At 34.2% G+C, this 19,741-nt stretch overlaps 1 protein-coding gene across 1 annotated transcript in view; it reads left to right on the top strand.

The window, feature by feature from the left end:
* Positions 1-19,741, top strand: part of LOC104457986 (insulin-degrading enzyme) — a 36,435-nt gene that overhangs the window by 5,058 nt on the left and 11,636 nt on the right. Inside the window, exons 4-10 of the mRNA XM_010078111.1 lie at positions 1,019-1,141; positions 4,868-4,980; positions 5,401-5,563; positions 6,198-6,290; positions 6,839-6,930; positions 8,536-8,616; positions 11,421-11,524. Of these exons, the coding sequence (XP_010076413.1) occupies positions 1,019-1,141; positions 4,868-4,980; positions 5,401-5,563; positions 6,198-6,290; positions 6,839-6,930; positions 8,536-8,616; positions 11,421-11,524 (769 nt within the window). The remainder of the gene's footprint in view (positions 1-1,018; positions 1,142-4,867; positions 4,981-5,400; positions 5,564-6,197; positions 6,291-6,838; positions 6,931-8,535; positions 8,617-11,420; positions 11,525-19,741) is intronic.

Raw genomic sequence — 19,741 nt, 5'->3', positions numbered from 1 at the left:
ATAGCAGGCATGCTCTCCCAGTCTTTTCTCTCTTGCTGTTTTCCTGTAAACATACAAGTCAACTTTTCCTGCTACATTTTCTTGCCTTATTGTTTCTTCTTGTCCCTTGCTCTCTTCTCAACCTGGTCTGGTTGTGGTTTAAGGGAGTTAGTGATCTCAGAGCTAAAAGATAGCATATTAGTTTGCAGTTCTGGTCTGTAGATTCTGTTGACCATTTCATGTGTCCATGTAGTAATGGGAAGTGGAGTTGAAAATCCAGTGCGCTCTTCGTAGACTGTAATTTTTCCGTTGTTTCAAGTTCTTACGTTAACTAAATATGACTTCTGCTTTGACTGTAAATGTGGAGTATGTCCTTAGTATGGTCCTTTACACCATCCTTTACAAGGATGTAAAGGTTTCATTAATAAACAGGAGGATAACAATGGAGAAAGTTTGGTATCTTCTGCTTATGGGCTTGTTCAGGGAGAGTTGTAGTTCTCTTCTTCTCTAGTCCGGTTCCTCTACTGCAGCAGTAGCTCAGATGTTTGTAAAGCGGAAGCTGAACAGTCACAACTTACAAATCATGTTTGTAAATTAGTAATTATTTGTTTCTTCTAATATACTAGGCTGTAGTTTATGGCACACAATGCTACAAATAATTTCACACAGTAATTCCTGTGACAGGAATGTGTATATGAGAGTAAAACCTACTCCAAATGTGCCCAAGGAAAACCTTTTTCTTCTGAATTAGAACCTGGGCTAACTTGCATTGCTTTGAAATAACCCATTCATATTAAAAAGATTAATTTGGAAGAGTAAAACATCCTTCATTCTTTAGGCATGTGCAGATTGAAGGTGGAATTATTTATTGTCTCTGATAAGCTGGGACAGTATTGATCCAGTTTACTTATTATGCATAGTAATTGTTTTTAAAATTACTATCCATCTGAGGGAAAGCAGATATATTAATTTATATTTTTCTTTTTGATTGGTAAATCCATAAACATCAGGTATTGGTAACTTTTTTTTTATGTTACAGGGAACAAATTCACTCTGGAAACTAGACCAACCAAAGAAGGAATAGATGTAAGACAAGAGCTATTAAAGTTCCATTCTACTTACTATTCATCAAATTTAATGGCTATTTGTGTCTTAGGAAGAGGTGAGTTTTGTTCTGTTGCTTGAGTAAGGCTTTGCATGTATTTATGTTTGAAGAAAAGGAGGTGTATGCAAGTGTCTGAAAATGTACAGAAGAGAAAAAACGTAAAACTTGTATGGTGTGACTGAACATAGTTTTACATTTAGTGAAGTCTCCAAAGCAACTTACAAAGTGTAAATTTGTGTGTTTATGAGCTTACAATAGAAAAAAGATGAAAATTTAAAATCCATTATCAAGTCACCAGTTGCAGTCTGGTTTGAATTTAATAGCAGTAGTCATACTCACCTCTTCTTAGATTAGACTCTGATGCTGAAATTAAGTTATAGCACATAGCCTTCCTGTGGATCTGACTGCAGAAGACTTTGCCTTACAAAGACTAACACCTGTCTGCTTTCAGATGTTGGGAGGGCTTTTGATACTGTTTTCATGTTTTACTTATACTTCTACTACACAAATTTCTGTATTGTCAAAGGATAAACCTAACCTAACTTTTAGGTAAAAAGTCTTTACTTCTGAATTAACATAACAGAGGTTCCAAATGCTTAAAATCTTCCCCAGTCGAAGTGATATTTTTACGTAGGTTTGCCAAAAACTTAATAACAGTGTGTTGAAAACTGTTTGCTTTTTGGAAATATGCTGTCAGACTGGTATTTGTGTGGTGTTTTACGGTAGTGTTTGGATGGGTGAGCATGAGTGGAATCAAATTCATTGTCAAAGTGAAGTCTTCCTTTACAGTTACCTGTTTACAGAATGCTAAGTAAGAAGCTGATGAACAAAATGTACCTGTTTAATTTAAATTATAGCATACACAGGAATAATTTTTTCTTGTAGATTTTTAGGGTGGGCAAACAACGGATTATACTTTGTAACTGAATCCAAGCTTTGTGAGTGTACTCCCTACCGCATCAGTTCCAGGCTCCCTAATTCTTTTCAGTTCAATTAATTATTACAATCTCACCTGCTGTAACATCACATATTGATTAGAATATGATGAAAGTGGGTTTTTTTCACTGTTGCAAACTAAACAGAAAAATGTATTAGGTTAGTTGTTGTTTTTTTGTTTTTTTTTTTTTTTTAAAGGTGGGGTAGAAGATGTGCTAATAGTAGGTATGTAGGTAATACCACTAGGACTTAATGTATGTCATATGTGAAAATGCCTTACGTATTCCCCTGGTAGCAGTGGAAACTTTCTGCAAGTAAACACTGTAATATTGATGAAGATAGCTTGCAAATATTTTTTCAAGATTGTGAATTTGTTGCTATTTGAAAGAGGTGCTTCACCCTTCTTAGTTTTTTTTCTCTTCTGTAGATTTTACCTGAGCAAAATAAAAAACTTCTATTTTCTTTAAAAATATGTATTTATTAATTGAAGGCAAATAGATATCGATCAGAGTTTAAAACAACTGAATTAAAATTCACTTCCTCATTTAACAGTTTTGTTTTCAAGATTTCCAGACTTTTTTTTTTTTTTTTAACTATTTCTTTACCAGACAGGCAATACTTCAGGACAGGCAAGATCTGCATTTTAAATATCAATAAAATGTAGAAAATAGTTTTAAAATCTGTTAACCTTTCAGACATTTCTGCAATTTGCACATATGTATTTTTTTTACTACAAAATACAAAAATCATTCTTGTTAAAATCCTAAATTTGGGTGGTTTAACTAGTTATTTTCCACAGTGAAATTCTTTCAGCTGGAGTTGCCCTTGCAAATAGTTCAATATTTGGAGAAATTAGGAGCCTTTGAAACATGAATCTGTGGGATTTTTCCTTTCAGTCTTATAAATAAATGCATTTTTTGAAAGGTAACTCAGACTTTTTGTTAGTCTGCTTGCGTACAAAATGCCATACAGCTACCCTTATTTGTCATATTTAAGTAAGTAGTTGTCACTCTAATAGTGAGGTGCTATTTGGACAAAAGTTGCATCTTATTTTCCTTGAAAAGACACATACCTTTTTTCACTGCTATTTATTCAAGCAGAAGAATTATGCAATTGCTTTCCAGAAGGCTTTATATTAATGACTGATTTGTTTATTTGAGGGCTTGCCTCTAGCATCAAATTTGAAAATTTACAAGTTCCGTATTCTTCCTGATTTTTTAGTTTTGATTTTCAGGGAGCTCTATCCATAAAAAGTAAACTGCAGAAAACAGACCTTGTTAGCATCATTCTGTAAATTCTTAGCTGAAGTACCTTGCTATCAATGTAGCAGTACCGTAATTAATACATAAATAGTTAGAAATCCTATAAAATATGTTGAGTTGCACACTACAAGTCCCCCATGATCTCTCTATTCTTGTGCATTCTGAAATAAATGGATGTCTAAAGCTATGTGCAGCCTAGTAATTCTCTGATTTTCCCACTATTTTATATATGTAATGTAAAACAAATAAAGATGTATGTCAGTAAAAAGTAGTAGGGGAATAATCAGAATATAATTTTTCCAGTAAATAGTAATAATTATTCAAAAGTTTGCTAAAATTAAATAATTAAACTAATTTTTTTAATCTAATAGCAAAATTCACTAATCATAGAACAGTTTTAGTGCAGCAGTTGACATACAGACTTTTAAATGGCAACCTTTTCAGTAAGAATCACCCTGGCAACTGGAAATCTATCCTAAAGAAAACCCTCAATGTAGTAGTTAAATGAGTGTGTATTTTGCTCACATGGATAAAAAATAGTGTTCTTTAATAGAATTACATGCAGTTGCAGAATTCTGTTATACAGTGACACGTATTGGTTGTCATTGTCTTGTTTTGTCTTGTTTTTCCCTGCATGGTTCTCAGTGTATTGTAGGAGCATGCGTGCACATCTTGGACAGTAAAGATTCTGCTTTCTGAATCTTAACTGGGATTGTTTTGACAAACAACGTGACCGCTTTTTGAAATCTTCCAAGGATTAAGGTTGTACTTAGAGACATCCAAGAAATCCCCAGTTTTTTCTTCAACACCCACACCTGAAAGGCATGCGCTAAGAAACTTGATGTATGAGTCTTTCTTGTCTTATTCTCACTTTGAGAAGTGCTCCAAAATGCATTTCTCTAAGCAGATAGCTGTTTTGAAGGCAGTATTTCAACATAAATCGTGTAGGTCAATTGATGTGAATTCATGCACAACATCAAATTCTTTCCACAAATGGTCTTAGAATGCTTTTGGAGAGTACCAGAGTCATGAACTGAAACTAGAGTAGATGTAAAAGTAGAAGTGCTTAAACAGGTCACAGATGTGTCTGAAATTTTGGGGTGCAGTAGGACAGATGACCCTGTCGTGTCTCATAGTGTACGTGAAGTACTGGTGGTAAGCTGAGGCTGAAGAAAGTCCGAGTCTTGCAAAGATGTTTTCACTTTGTAAAACTTGCAGCTGTAATTCCATGTCCCTTAAGCTTTTGTGGAATCTTTATTTTTGTAAATGTTCAATATCTTATCTGTCTGTTCTTTAGTTCCAGCTTGGATTAATCAGTAAAATTTAAAGATGTTGTTTCTGGCTACAGGATTTATTTTAATTTTGGCTGAAGCCTTTCTTTAATAAGCATGGTGCTTATAACATGTATAGTTTGAAACTTAATATAGATCTCTTTTCTGAAATAAATAATCATCATGCCGTTAAAACTGCTTTTCTATATAATTCATAGAATATGAATATATCTTCCCCAAAGAATACACAAAATCGAAATTTGCCAGAATCTTCAGATAATGATTATGCCTTTTCCAATGTTTCTTTATTCTAGAATCCTTGGATGAGCTGACTTGCTTAGTGGCCAAGTTATTTTCAGAAGTAGAGAATAAAAATGTCCCTATACCAGAGTTTCCTGAACATCCTTTCCAAGAGGAACATCTCCGGGTATGTTTAGAGATACATGTTCCATCAGGAGTGTGTAACTTCAATGATATTTTTTATGTTTCAGTAATACATTGTGCTATTCATTACTTTAGTGTCAGTGTCATTGTTAAGTTCCATATTTCTGTCTTAATTTTCCACCCACTGTTCGTGCTGAGTATACTGTAGTTTTGTATGGTTTATAGTAAAGGTTGTATGCTTGGTAGCAGCTGTGAGAAACTGAGAGATAGTTAATTCTCTTTTGTTTTCGTCATGAATGGCTAAAGTGTTATGCTAAGTTTTACATACCTTTACTTTTGAGATTTTGTTGGTACATTTGTAATGAAATGTGTGATTGTGGAGGGAACATGATATGTGCTCCTGAGATGAATAAAATAATGAGAGTTTCCTTTTGTTTATGGTTCTTCTTACTTTCCTCCTCAGCAACTTTACAAAGTGGTACCTATTAAGGACATTAGAAATCTTTATGTCACATTTCCTATACCAGACCTTCAGAAGTACTATAAATCAAACCCTGGCCATTACCTTGGTCACCTGATTGGGCATGAAGGCCCAGGGAGTCTTTTATCAGAGCTTAAAGCCAAAGGTAAGTCCTTTGAAGGTAAAGAATTAAAAAGTAATTTATTACACAATTTTTTAAAGCTTAGCCATGTTTCACTTTAGATTGGCCTCTGTATGTTAAAGCCCCAAACTGTTTGAGTAACTTGGAGTTGTAAGTCATTTTGCATTTTATTTTTGTTAAATAAATAAATAACAGGCATTCCCTACAGAAGCTATTATTTCTTGCACTCCCCTTAATCTACCACTGTTCAAATGGTTATATGAACTTTGGCATAATGATGTTGTCTCTATTCTGTCACTGACTGAGAGACTACTACCAGGTCTTTTAATGTCTGGAAGACTACAAGAGTGTATCTTTCACTATTTTCCTTTATATTACTGTGTTCCAAACAGAGATAAATTACCCAGTAATCAAATGATCTTGAGTTTGTCATATCACTCTGAGCATAAAATCAGATAGGTCTGATTTGGGTTATGTTTAACTTGCCATGTTGCTGTGGGTGTTAAGGAAGAGAAGGAGAACATGTAAAGTAGTCAAATGTAAAAAAAAAACACCCCACAAACAAAAAAAAACCATTTAATGTTGCTGAAGCATAAAAGAAGTAGCATACATTGTTACAGATTTGTTTATGTAATGTATTTTGTTTTTGATTTCATAGGATGGGTAAATACTCTTGTGGGAGGACAGAAGGAAGGTGCTAGAGGTTTCATGTTTTTCATCATTAATGTGGACTTGACAGAGGAAGGACTTTGTAAGTGAAGGACTGTGACTGCATTTTATATTATTCCTGATCTGATGGGTTTATGTTTGTATCCAAAGAGATAATTGTGTTTATGGCTTGAAAGCCAATTTATTTTAATTAACTGGTTATTCTTCTGTGTTTAGATTCTCTCAGGATGCTAACACACTTCATCTAACATAATAAACCAATTTATTTGAGGTTATATTAAATTAAAGTATTTAATTAAATATTTTAAAGTAAGTTTCTTTAAAAGAAAAGCTGTTGATACATTTGTGTGCTACTTATTCATACTATTTAGACCTGATTTGTATTATAAATCAACATCTTAACATAAGACCTTCAGTGCAATTCTCAGAATTAGCTGGGGACATAAACACTTAAATTAATGTCTGAGAAAAAAACATGTTTACCTTTTTCAGTGGGATTGCATGTGTACTTAAATATCTTAATATATCAGGGTGTAATTAAAAGTAGAACCATACATGTTTGTGTTCATCACAATCTTTTCTTTGTGCAGAACTGAGTGAATTATTAAGCAAGTATTTTTTTCTTTCCAGTGCACGTTGAAGATATTATTTTGCACATGTTTCAATATATTCAAAAGCTACGTACAGAAGGACCTCAAGAATGGGTTTTCCAAGAGTGCAAGGTACAGTGATTGGTATTTGAAATATGTGGTGGTTGTATTTTTACAAATTTTTGCATTGTAAGTAGAAACAGATTCCTTGGCTGTGGGAATAGCCTTTAATAATTGCACGATAATGAAGTTTATTAAGGTGCAACACAACACAAATGACAAGTACATTCAGAATGTATTCTCTTAATGTAGATGTGAATTGCACTTAGCAAGCTGTGAGTTGACATTTTATGATGACATATGGAGGTGGAGGAAGAAGTATCTTACTCTGTCTGCAGGGATTTTGCACAACCTTACTTAGTCTTTGCCGAAGGTGGAGGGGGAAAAAGCATTTGCTGTGAGGGGTAACATTGAACAGGAAATTGAAATGGCTGTTATTCTTCCCCTGTCGTCTTTCATGTGTCAAATTGAATAGTTGAGATTGTAAAGGCAAGATTGTAAAGGCAATAGGACATTTAATCTGCTGTTTGTTCTCTGACCTTTTTGAGAGGTGAACTAAAACTTTTAATGGAGTGCTTTGGCTGAGCACTTCATTTTTTGCTGAATGTTTCTTTTCTGTTCATGCTTCTTTTCTGCGTGCACAGAGCAAAAACGTGAAGTATCCTATTAGAGTTAAACAGTACTGCACTTCTCAGTGATAATGTGAAATAAAAAATTTTGTTTATACATGGAGTCTCACTGGTTCACTACAAATACTTGTGTAGATTCTTGTTCCGTCTTAGCTTTATTTGGCGAAAACTGTTGAGTCTTTTCTGCCTAGGAGTCAAAATTCTCCAAGTGCGTTAACTTTGTTTCTTGCATTTTGACACTATATCTGTAAAAGAAGTGTCTTTTCCATTGGGACTCTTAGCAGACGGTATTGTATCTCTGTCATTGTAAGCAAATACAAGATTTGGAAGAGGTAGTTCCATCCTCCCATCCCATCCCTGTGTCTTTCCCTTGCTCCTTTTTTATCAGCCTTGGTACTTCAGAGACTGAGGTGAGTCAGAAGAGCTGGGAACTAGTTGAAAATAATCTTCTTTTGAGTTTATTCTCAGCTGAATTGTTGAATTAATCAGACTCTCTGCATGTTTCACAGATGGATGAACTGTCCTTTTCATTGGCTTTACAGTCTTAGATCTCTTTAATTCGCCATTGTATTCTAAGAATGATGTGTCCTATTTCTGGGGCTAAGGCAGCATAAAGAAACACGCTTTTTCTGTCTCTAAACTTACTTTTTGGCTGTCTGAACAAAAGGAACAAAAAAGGAAGTGGGAAATTCATTAACATACAACGGACATTGCACTGGAACACTGTCCACTGATTGTATCGAAGTTGGTGTGATTTCATATTATCTGGAAATATAAATACATGAGCTATGGGACAGCTCTCTTACTACAAACAGGACTTAAAAGACTTGTATAACAATTGACATTGTGAGACTATCCAAAATTGCTTTTGAGTTTTGTGCAACTTGAATATTACTGAAAACTTTTGTGTTAGGTACCCTAAGTACTATAAAATGAATACAAGAAAACTTCATTTTATTACGTTATAAAAAGGAATTAAGTAGCCAATAACTATTTTTAAAATAGTGTTTAATGTATGCTCTTAAATCCTTCCTACGTTGTTTCATAGGATCTAAATGCTGTGGCATTCAGATTTAAAGATAAAGAACGACCACGAGGTTATACATCAAAGCTTGGAGGAATGTTGCACGTAAGTGTAGGGGGTTTGGTTGGTTGGTTTTGTTTTTTGTTTTTTTTTTACAATACAGTAATCACTTAGCAGTATGTTTGATTATACTTAGTAAATAACAGGTATTTGCAAAGGTCCTTTACACTTCTATGCTGCATAGATCTTAGTTTTGGCAGCCAGTAAGTTACGTTTCCTTCACTCTTTACCATTTTATACTTCCATACTTGGTAGAACTGAGTTTTCCATAACTGGAGTTGCTATTTGATCTGTTTCAGTATTTTTTAAGACGTATGTACCCTGTCATTCTGTGTCTGCCTGATAGCTAAATGTTCTCTAGGGAAACATTAGAGAAATATATCTTACCATAAACACAAACACTATGTTTCTAAATGCTTCCATAGTTAACAATGTTGAAATACTGCTGTAAGCAGAAATTTTGGTACTAAGATAACAATTTAGAAATGTTTGACTCTACTAATGTGATTACATATTGGTACTGAAAGAATCAACTTGTAGCTTATACTTAGTCTTTTTACTTCTTGCAAAATTTGGTTCCCTCATTTTGCACTAAAGGAAGATTTAGGTGGGGTTTTTTTGTCTAGTGAAATTCATGCAGCCATTCTCCGTTGCATGGCTAATGTCTGTATCTACTCAGAGGCATTTTTGGTTTCTTTGCAAGAATTTCTGTTAATGCTTCTACACCTTTAATTTGTAAAGGCTAAAATGATGATCTTTAAAATTGTCTCTCTGTTTACTAAAAAACATTAGACTTAACTGAAAACATTTAAATGGGTATTTAAAGGAGCTCCTGTTTGGGATGCTATCTCTTGCTTTTGTGCTGTCAAATGCATAAAATCTCTCTAGCAAAGGGACTTCTGACTTCTGAAACAGTCTTTCAGTGGTTTGTATTTGTTGCATCATTCGCAATTACAATTGCTGTCTCCAAAAATCAGGCCAGGAAGTTGCCAGCAGTGTTCCAAAGAGCTGGGTATTGATTCAGGACTCTTTTTTTTTCACTGCTTTGCTTCTGCTGTGCTTTGCAGCATGAATGGTAATTCTGATTCTGCTGTTAGTTGCTTAAACACTAATAGAAAAGTAGCTTTTATAGTTTTCTTTATTGCCTCTGAGTCATACTAAGTTTATGCTTTGAATTAACCAAGCTAGAACTGTTGTTTGGTGATTTCATGCACTTATGAATGCTGGCAGTTTTTCATAACTTGGAGAAGAATCTGTGTATAAGTTAGCATAAGTAAATGTAATGTCATCAGTTTTTATGTATTTACCAAAAGGATTTAAAAAACCTTTTTGTTCACCATAACAGATGTTGATCTTTAAAGCACATTTATGCTGATTTAAGGAGTTACCACTAAAGTCTTGCTCTCAAATTATATTTTGTATTTGTCATGTGTAGGCTTGATGTTTTCCAGGTAGTTGTTTCCTGGTTTGCAGTGCCCTTTTTTTTTTGTTTTGTTCTGTCTCCTTAATTGTATCACTTTAAAAATTTTGTTTTAATCTGATTATTGTACGTAGATTGCTTTAGTCTGTTTTATTTTGGTTACATTGTGCTCTGACTTTGCTGAAAAGTAATCACAGAATCACAAAATAGTTGAGGTTGACTGGACCTCTGGAGGTCTTCTTGTCCAACGCTCCTGCTCAAGCAATACAAAAATAACAAAGTAACCAAGTAAATTTTATGTTCAATTCCAGTTGGTGGGCAGACTGCGGCCTGTGTTTGTAAAGGAAATAAAGTGTAGGTCACTGAAGCTGTATTGCCTTGGTAAATTCAGATTAGAAGTGCATAGGTTACTTAAAATCCCCCCTACAGGTTGCTCAGTCTGCTTAGCCATTTGTGCAGAATGTAGTTGTACAAGACCTTTCAAATTCTGGCATTCACATTTGAGTTTTTTGTAACACAGGTTTAGTTTGTCCCTGGTCTCCACGCCCACCCACCACCACCACCGCACCCTTTCTCTCTTCCAAAATTGTTTGTGTGAGTTACTCTGTGTTCTGGAATTCGTTCCAGTGTAGTTTTTTGTATAGTGTATGTAATTCAGAAAGTCTTTTTATAATAATTCTGATCAAAAAACGTACACCCCTATAGCAAACTGCAAGTACTCGGTGCTTAGGTCACCTGGTATTTTCCCTTGGTAAACAGTTTATCAAGATTTCCTGTCAACCACAACAGTAATTTTCAGAGGAATTTTAACTGTTTTTTTCTTCTTAAGTTGCAGTGTACCTTAAGAGACTTTCAGTTTGATCCTAAACAAAAAAATGTTAGAACTAAAATTGTGTAAATTTGTGTTATGCTTTTAGATGATTGAAATATACTTTCCTTTATAAATAAATTGAATTCTTAGAGAATAAAAATTGAATTCTTAGAGAATCCTAAAAAACTTTGTGGGTTGTTTTGTTTTGGTTTGTTTTTCCCAAATGAACTCTAGTGAGTACTTGGTGTTCTTTTTTATCTTTAGAAATATCCTCCAGGGGTCAGCATTTACCATGTTATTTTTTACTTTAATTACTTCAAAACAGTGTTTAAAGGTAGGTGACTTTTTGTATTGAGACATAAAGCATTTCAAGAGAAAAGAATGGTAATATGTAGTATGTGAAATTACCTAATATAGGAGAAATATGATGGCATAGTTAGAGTACTACTCCATCTTACTTAGATTTTAAGACATCTGTGCACTTATAATTTGAAATTACCAAGGTAGTACAGTTTTTATTACCAGAAATACACACTTTTATTTCCTTTACAAAACAGTAGTTTTTTCATGCTTAGTTTTTGTTTAATTTATTTACATGTTTCTGGGCTTTGTTTTTAGTATTATCCTATAGAAGAAGTACTGGCTGCTGAATATTTGCTTGAAGAATTCAGACCTGATTTAATAGAGATGGTACTGGATAAACTGCGACCAGAAAATGTTCGGTAAGTTACACTGAAATAACTTGTATTTTAACCCAAACTTTATAAGAAAGCAGATAAACTGATGGAAACACAAATTCTTAGGAGTGTCTTACAGCTCCAAAGTAAATGTCACTGAAAAAGAGCTGTGGAAAAGCTGTCTGTGGAAGAGACATTTTAATAATTCTGTTTACTTAGAGAAAGAGGTGAATATTGGAAAGAGAAGAAGTCAGGTCATGCATTGAGCAAAACATACAAAATATTGAATAACTGTTTCTTAATTATTCTGTGCACTGAACAGGGCAGAGGTTCAGTAGGAAAATATATAAATTTGTGTATATATTTATATGCATATATAACATGGCACAATCTTAATTGCGAGAAGATTGCATGGGCAACAGTTATGCTAGCACTTTGGAGCTGGAATGATCTTCCCCCCCCCCCCCAATTTGGTTCTCTTAATATATCTTTTGTGTATATTGTACCAAGTTGTAATATTAAATGTTAAAATGTATGAAAACATAGAAACAAGCTCTTGCTTGTGATTCTGTGTATCAGTCTTACTGTATTTGAGCAACTGTTTTGGAAGCCAGGTGTATGATACAAAAAATAAATTTTTTTTTGAGGGTCTGTTTTGAAATATGTTCCACACTGAAATTTTCAGACAGTGTTGGATATAGAAGGATGGTGAGGCGTGGATTCATATATTTCTGGAGTTTATATATTTCAGCATTCTGAAATTACTGTGAATGACTTAAAAGCTTGGGCACAGATCTTCACTAGTTTGTTTATATGACAAAATCTGTCTTGTGTATTACTTTAGTTTAAGATGCGTGTTACCTTATTTTCAAAGGATGGTCTATTTCAAATAATTATTGGATAAAATAGGATAAAGTTGGCTTATGAACTGTATTTGCAAATGTCATGGGGTTCTGATGTTTCTAGGGGTATACAAGTAATGATAAAATAAATGGAGCTGCCTTATGTCAGTGACAGAAGTTGCCATAGTAATTAATGCCCTTTAAACAAGGGCCTATATGTTTGTGTGGGGGTGTGCGTCTGTATGTAATGTGTGTGGGATACTGCAACTGAAGCTTGGATATTTTGAGAGATCATATTTTGAACAAAAAGTACTTGAAAGAAAATTTCCAGGTTCTCTTTCCTGTGTTAAATACTTCTATTTTGAACGTATTTTCTTGTTGATCTACTACCCACCTTCTTGCAAATTTGTTATAAGAGCTTTCCATTAACATAAAGACTGGTTTTAGTATTTAACAGAGATACTATGTGATTACTTCTTCTCTGAAGAAGGATTAATAAAATTCCACATGAATTTGAACTTTTAGCTGGTTTTAGAATTGTTTACAGGCCATAAATAAACCATTTTTTATACTGCTTTAGTAAACAAGCTACAGGTGCTTAATCAGATCTGAGGTTTGTTATAGCATCACGTAGCTTGAAAATGTGTCTCTTAACATTGCAAGAAAACAGACAGTACTGTCTTAGGGGAGTATACCTTTCATAATTTAAGTTGGTCTTTAGCCACAGAACTTCCAAAGCATCTGCTTGCTTAGATTTTCAAAAATTGCTAGAGGAAATTCATGTATGTAAACGCATTCGTAGACTCTTTAAGCTTATCAGATGCTGCTGGATGCCACACACCACTCATCGGCTTTCTGCATTACTCCTGTTGCTGCCTCTGCCAGCCTTTTGACTCTCCCTTCCAATTGAGAGTACTTCAGCATTAAATTGCCATAATTAACCTTGTTCAAAAGTTGTTAGTGTGAGAAAAGAAAGTGTAGAAAATACTGATAGAGGAGGAAATTCAGGTCTATAGAATGTGGTTAGAAGCACAGGAATAGTGGTGACAATTTTTAGAAGAATTTAGAAAGTTCCGTGGTGTGCTTTTTTCAGATGTGTAGTAAACAGCCATTTCACAATGTTCTTTTATTGTAGTTAGTATAAGCCTGTATTTGCACTTGCAGTTGCAATTCTGCATTCCTTGTTGTCCTCGGGTTGAAAAAAATAACGGGAATAAAAGAGCAAGATGAGCAAGATTCTTATTCAAGAGAGAGGAAAAAGTAATCCTAAAAAACTACAGAATTTAGCTGTAACTTACTTGAAATGTTAGTAACCAAATAAAGTAATTGTTTACTAGTACATGTGTCTTTTACCAGGTGTCTTTTACTTATAGTAATTTTGTAGGGTTACATCAGTCTTCTCACATTTGACAAAGTGATTTGCTGGAGATGGGAATATTCTCTACACTTGGTTATTGTGGATTAATATTAAATAATAAAATGATTTTTTTTTCAAGATGGAACACATCTAGAGCAAATACCAACTGAAGATGCTCTAGTATTTGAAGCAACTGGGAAGCATTGGTTGTTCAGATAATGGAGATAGTTGTTTCATCTCAGCTTTTCAAATTCAGTCTATTTTGAGTGCTTTGTATGTGACTTTTGAAGCAGCAAAGAATAGTACATTTGGACTGGAGAGATGCCATCGTGGGGGTGTCTTGGAAACGAAATTTGATATAATCAGTATACTTTTCTGTACAAGAAGGTCTCAGAGTTTTCGTAATGGAAGAGTGATGGTGACATGGTGACTGAATCAAGAAAACTTGTGATCAGAGAGGGATAGTCATCTAGTAACCTCTGTGGATTTGGGTCTCCATGTAATCTTGGACTTTAAATGTCTTCTGTCATACCCTGCCTCCTTCTAGCTTGTTGTTACTGTGCGTGGTTTTTGGATTCTGAAAGAAGTATATTGTGTTTAAGCTTCCCTCAAAGCTAACCACATTGTCTCTTCACTTTACCTGACTTAAGAAATCGTTTATAGTAATTATGTAATTTTAAGCATTTGAATAAAAAGCTAAATATTGGGCATTAAAGGGACTTTCAAACTGGAATATATATGGGTTTATGGCCTCTTCAGTTTAAAGTTAAAAGAAGTGTATTATTTTTGTTGCAGAGATTTTAGTAGGGCTTAGATAGTAAATACAAGTAGGTTAGCTCTCTGAAGCTTAAATACACGCAGCTATGCCTACACCTGTCCTGTTAAGGCTTAAATATAAATACATACAAACTAGAGAGTGCCCAAAGACTGATCAGATGCAGTTCTGACAGTGGAATTCATCAAAGCACTGATATTCTAACATGGATCAAATGAGGCCTGCAGGAGGCCTATAATGGTGTAGCAGCAGGCACACTTTGAAGTTGAGTGTTATATGGTCAGAGTAACGGTAAATGTATTGCTTATTATGTGTAGACTAAAACCATGCTAATGTTTGCTATTGCCATAACAACTGTACATTCTCGTCTTAGTTCTCTTTATGTTCAGGGTATTTGTCTTCTACAGAACTATAACCTTTAAAAAGAGACCCAAAACATCAAACCAAATTTAAGATTCTTAAGTGTTGTGTTGCTTTTTCCTGCTTCTGTGAATGATGCAGTTTTTCAGTGTAGGCTCAGAAGTTACAGTTGTGCTGCTATGTACCTTCTGTGATAATATTGCAAGCTGATTTTTCTCAGATGTAAAAACATGAATACTTTCAATATTAGTGGGAATTAAATGTTTTTATTCAGGGCATCAGGTGTTTAATGGCGTGAGCTAATTAGACTTCCCTATTTTCATGTGATTTGGACAAAATATTAATGTGCATATAGTAATATATTCCTTTTAGATACATTTTAGGCACTTTGAAATTAAAAGCAGAATGAAATTATCTAGGATTTTTTTCAACTTTTACTGAATTAAGATACTTCAAAATACAGTAAAATATAACAAGGAGTGTAATTTTATAGTATCTTTTATTTTAAATTGCCAGCAAGATAAAATACCTTGGAGGGGGAACTTTGGTTAAATATTACTAAAAGTCATTTCATGGTGTGTTACAAAGATTTGAGAAAGCCACTGTGGATTTGCATTTTTAGTGGGCTCTCTTGAAAGAATGAGTTGAGATTACAGACGCTAATAAAAGGGTCCCCTTGTACTGTACTTTTTTTCATTACATCTCTGTCTATATGCATGTAGTGAACTATGAGTCCAGTAGCACATTTCCTTCTTTTGTCTTTGCTTGAACAAATTATATATACTAATTAAAATGTCTGAATGTGTGCTTTTAAATATTAGTGTTCTGGTTATCTGCCATTTACTGATATTTATGCTCATGTTTACCTTTCTATTTTCCCTTTTTATGAAAGAATCAGTATATGCCACATCATCCTAACTTTACCTGTTGTTTTTTTTCCCTGTTTCTTTCTGTGCCTTGCATAAGTTGTCTTGCATTGATTTAGTTTCAATTGATTTGAATTTTTTCTTTGTATCATGGTTTTATTTATAATTTCCTTTTCATAATCCTATTGGAATTCACCTAGACTAAGGACTTTTCTTGGCATATCTGTATCAGGTAGCTGCATTCACAGTTAGAGACTACTGTTCAATGTCTTAAAGTTTAGCTTTTTGACTGTTTTCTTAACAAACTGTGTTTTTAAAAAGTATGGAAAAATATCCATACTCACAGATGGTAGCAAGTATCCATATGTGCTTCTGTTTGACTGAACCATAACAGGAAGTTTTCATATTCTCCTCCCCCTTCCCGCCCCCACACACTACTTGTTGCGTTTAGTGGTTTAATTTCATGAAGAGAGAAACCTTCAAGATGAAGTATAATCTTTACTTGTTCAAACTGCATTGGGTTTTGCCAGCCATCTGTGAAGTTAAGGGAATAGACTTGGCATGTGTCGCAATCTTAGCTGAAAAATGTAATTTTCCCATCATTTCCAATACAATTTTCCCCCTCATCATCTGCAGAATAAATGCTCTTATTAAAATTGAAGAAGTTAGTGACTCATCAGATTAAGCAACTAAAGAACATTTTCCCCTGGATAGTAAATGGACTTTTTTCCTCTCGATATCTGAAGTGCAACACTAGTACTACCGTAGAGGGAAGAAAAATAAAATGAGTGCCAGAAATGTTGATACAGAAATTTCTAAGGGCTGGAATTTCACAGATACTGAACAAACTGGTATTTCAGTACAGTCAGCGATGCTTGTCCCTGATGATAAACACGTTACAAATACGTAATGTGTGTGTTTATTTTTGAGTTGAATTGTGTCTGAGTAAAGATTTTGAAAATCACAATTTGTTCACGTATTTCCCCTCACAAAGCACTGTGTTTGTACAGACTTAGTTTTATTGAACCCTAACAAATAACTCATGCTTCTGCAGAATGATTAGAATGCTGCACCCCAGTGACATCTCTCTGCCTGTAGGTTCTCGTCTTACTCTGTTTTCTAATGAGATTTGTGTGGAAGTGGCTTTCAATAGCCTATATTGCCTCACATCACTTTTACCAGTGGTTTTCATGGAAGATATCACCAAAATAGGTGTTTGCTATTTTTTGTCTGTCATGTTATTTTATGCATTTGAATAAGATCTGTGTAATTTTTTCTGTTGTTTGACAGTATAATAATTTGTAAGTAAAAAAAAATCAGTTGTTCCTTTTAAAGTATAAACTTTTTTTTTTTACAACAAATTTGCTTTGGCGTGTCCTATTGATATCACAAATACTGTGATCTCAAAGTCTATTGCTTTTTCACCCTTAGAAGCTTGAATTTTATTATGTAAATCTGGAATATAATAGTTGATAATCTTTCCTGGAAGTACATTCATTTTAAAGCACATTCTTGTCCCAAATAACGCTCTTTTGTGGATCTGTCACTTGGAGCTTCATTTTAGATTTCAGGAAAGTAAAAACCAAGATGTTATCTAGTAAATGTGTATCACGTTATAGAAATCATGCTTGGTTTTGAAAATTGACCATAACTGAAGATTCCAACAGTTTGGATGTACAAGAATGTACATACAGAAGTAAATTGCATTTGTAGTTTCAGCAGTGTGTCATGTGAATGGCTTGGAAGTCTAATTGCACTGATTGAGTGTAAATATGTTATAAGCAAGTCCTATTAACGATTGCCTGATTGCCTGTCTGGCTTTTCCAGTGCATTTCAACACTGTCTTAAACCATGTTAACGTTCATATTACTATGCAGCACAACACAGAAATGAAAAGCAGAAGTAACATTACAGAATTGTTAACTTTGAATTTTATGAAGATGCATCATGATACATTTAAATAGCTGCATAGCATTGTATTTCTGTCTGTGGTGCTTCTTTTATCCTCTTCTTTTCCTGTCCTGGAGTTCATGGCTGTTGGTATTTGTATCTTGGTTTAGATGGTAAGTCTCAGGCAGATGAAATGCTTTCTGGTTTGTTTCATATGGCTGTTTCTGTATGTTTCTGAGAGCTCAAAATGTAGGTAATCGTTCCAGTAGTGATTTGGTGTATAGGGAAGGCAGGAGGATCCCGTGACACTGAACTACTTGAGGAATTGCAATGCTGATTTCCACAATTTCATTTTCTATACGTTGAGCAGACAGAATTATTTTTACCTCTTTAATTTTAGTGCGTTCCTACAGCAGATGTTTGGGTTCTTGGATTGTCACTGCTGCTTGAGCATCGGTATGTTGGAGAAGGGTAGAAGGAGGGAATGTCCAATAACAGACATCTGTGTATTACAGCATAAAACACCTTTGTCTTGCTGCTCAGAGTGCATATTATTAGAATTTGATCAGGATAATAGTTTAAGACTCTGTTTTATGTTTATTTTTTGTTTAATGGACAGAAAGGCCTGGTAGGTAGCTTTAAAATTCTGATAGACTTTGTGATTTTTATAGTCTCATAGCAACTTCATTGGTACGTGATAGAGCTTTTGCTCACCAGCTGTCCAAATTAAAATGCAAAACGTAATAGAGATTTCTGTAGCTCATTTTAGTGTAAACAACCATGTCTAATAGATTTCACCTTGTTGACTGAGCTAGTGTCTGCTGTGTTGCAAGAACAAATATTCTCTAGGATTAAAGTGCTTAGTTCTTTGATGAATATTTATTTAGTATTGTTCCTTTTGTGTAAAAAATGAAATAGATGTAATAAGCAAACAGATATGAAACCATTTTATGTGAAGTCACAGTAAAAATGTTAACCATTTCTATTGCTGTTTGCAATGAGAGATGAAATAATGTGTCTCTTAAAGATGGATATTCTCTTTCTGGTTTGGATATTGGGTAACTTTTGCAGAGGAGCAGGGGTTGTTTTGTGCATGTGTATGTATGTGCATATTCATGCTAATGGTGTGGTTCTTTCAAAGGTGAGGAGTAAAAATTTCTTACTTCTTCAACCCAGAGGACAGCTGCATTCCTGAAACACGAGATTTGCTTGCCACTCCTTAGTGTGTCTGATTTAAAATATTGTCTCAAAATTAGACTATCTGTGGTGCAAGTCCTGCTGGAATTTTTTAATCCATTGCTAGAGAGTGTGTCTTTACAGTCCCATGGGACTCAAAGATGTGTTTGTCATGTATTTCAGTGCATCTAATGGTGGCTGTTTACCCCATTGTTCTCTTGCTACTCGAACGGCAATGATTAAATTATTAATAATTTCAAAATCTTCATAATAGGGGAATCTAGAACTAAATAAATCAGAATCCTCTTCAACCTTCTTAGATCATGTATTCATTTATGGGTAAACATTAGATGAAAAAGGAGGGATGAGGACAGGCATTTACAATATTAATAGTCCACATATTTAAACATTTCAGTGTATTGCAAAATTCATCCCAAGGGTATTGTCCGGTAACATATTTGTAAAGTAAAATACTATAGTTTGAGGCACATCCATATGCCTGTTTTGGTTTACTCCCCACTTTGCCTTGCATTTTAGAAATACACAACAGAGTGTTCCTGGCCTGAATATATTGTGATTAAAAAGCATACATTGCATATATTTTTATGTTTTAGTGTGCATTTTAACCATCTGCACAAGATTTGACAGAGTTTGTTACTGTGCTATTCAGCATCTAGGGATTGTTAAATGTATGTACGAGGTAATTCTGCGACCTTTTTTGACCATTTCAGAATTTGTGGAAACATCTATTTACCCTTTAAGCTTCCAGCTTACTTCTACTGAATACCCTTTTGTGTTGTAGATTGTTAAAAAGAATTAAAGGAGTTTTCTTGATACCTATTATGAAGACTACAGAAAAAATACTGATAAGTTTATAGTTTTCTTTGTTCAGGATTTCCTCTTCTTCAGGTGTATTCTTTAGTTCAGGGAGCATCTGAACTATGCTTTCAGGCATATGGTTTAGTTTTAGGTAGTCCTGTGAGAAGCAGGAAGTTG

Source organism: Pterocles gutturalis, unplaced genomic scaffold (assembly GCF_000699245.1).
Source record: "Pterocles gutturalis isolate BGI_N339 unplaced genomic scaffold, ASM69924v1 scaffold29928, whole genome shotgun sequence".
In the NCBI taxonomy this organism is placed as follows: Eukaryota; Metazoa; Chordata; class Aves; order Pterocliformes; family Pteroclidae; genus Pterocles; species Pterocles gutturalis.
The sequence above is the reverse complement of the archived record's forward strand: the minus strand, read 5'-3'. Positions and strand labels throughout refer to the sequence as shown.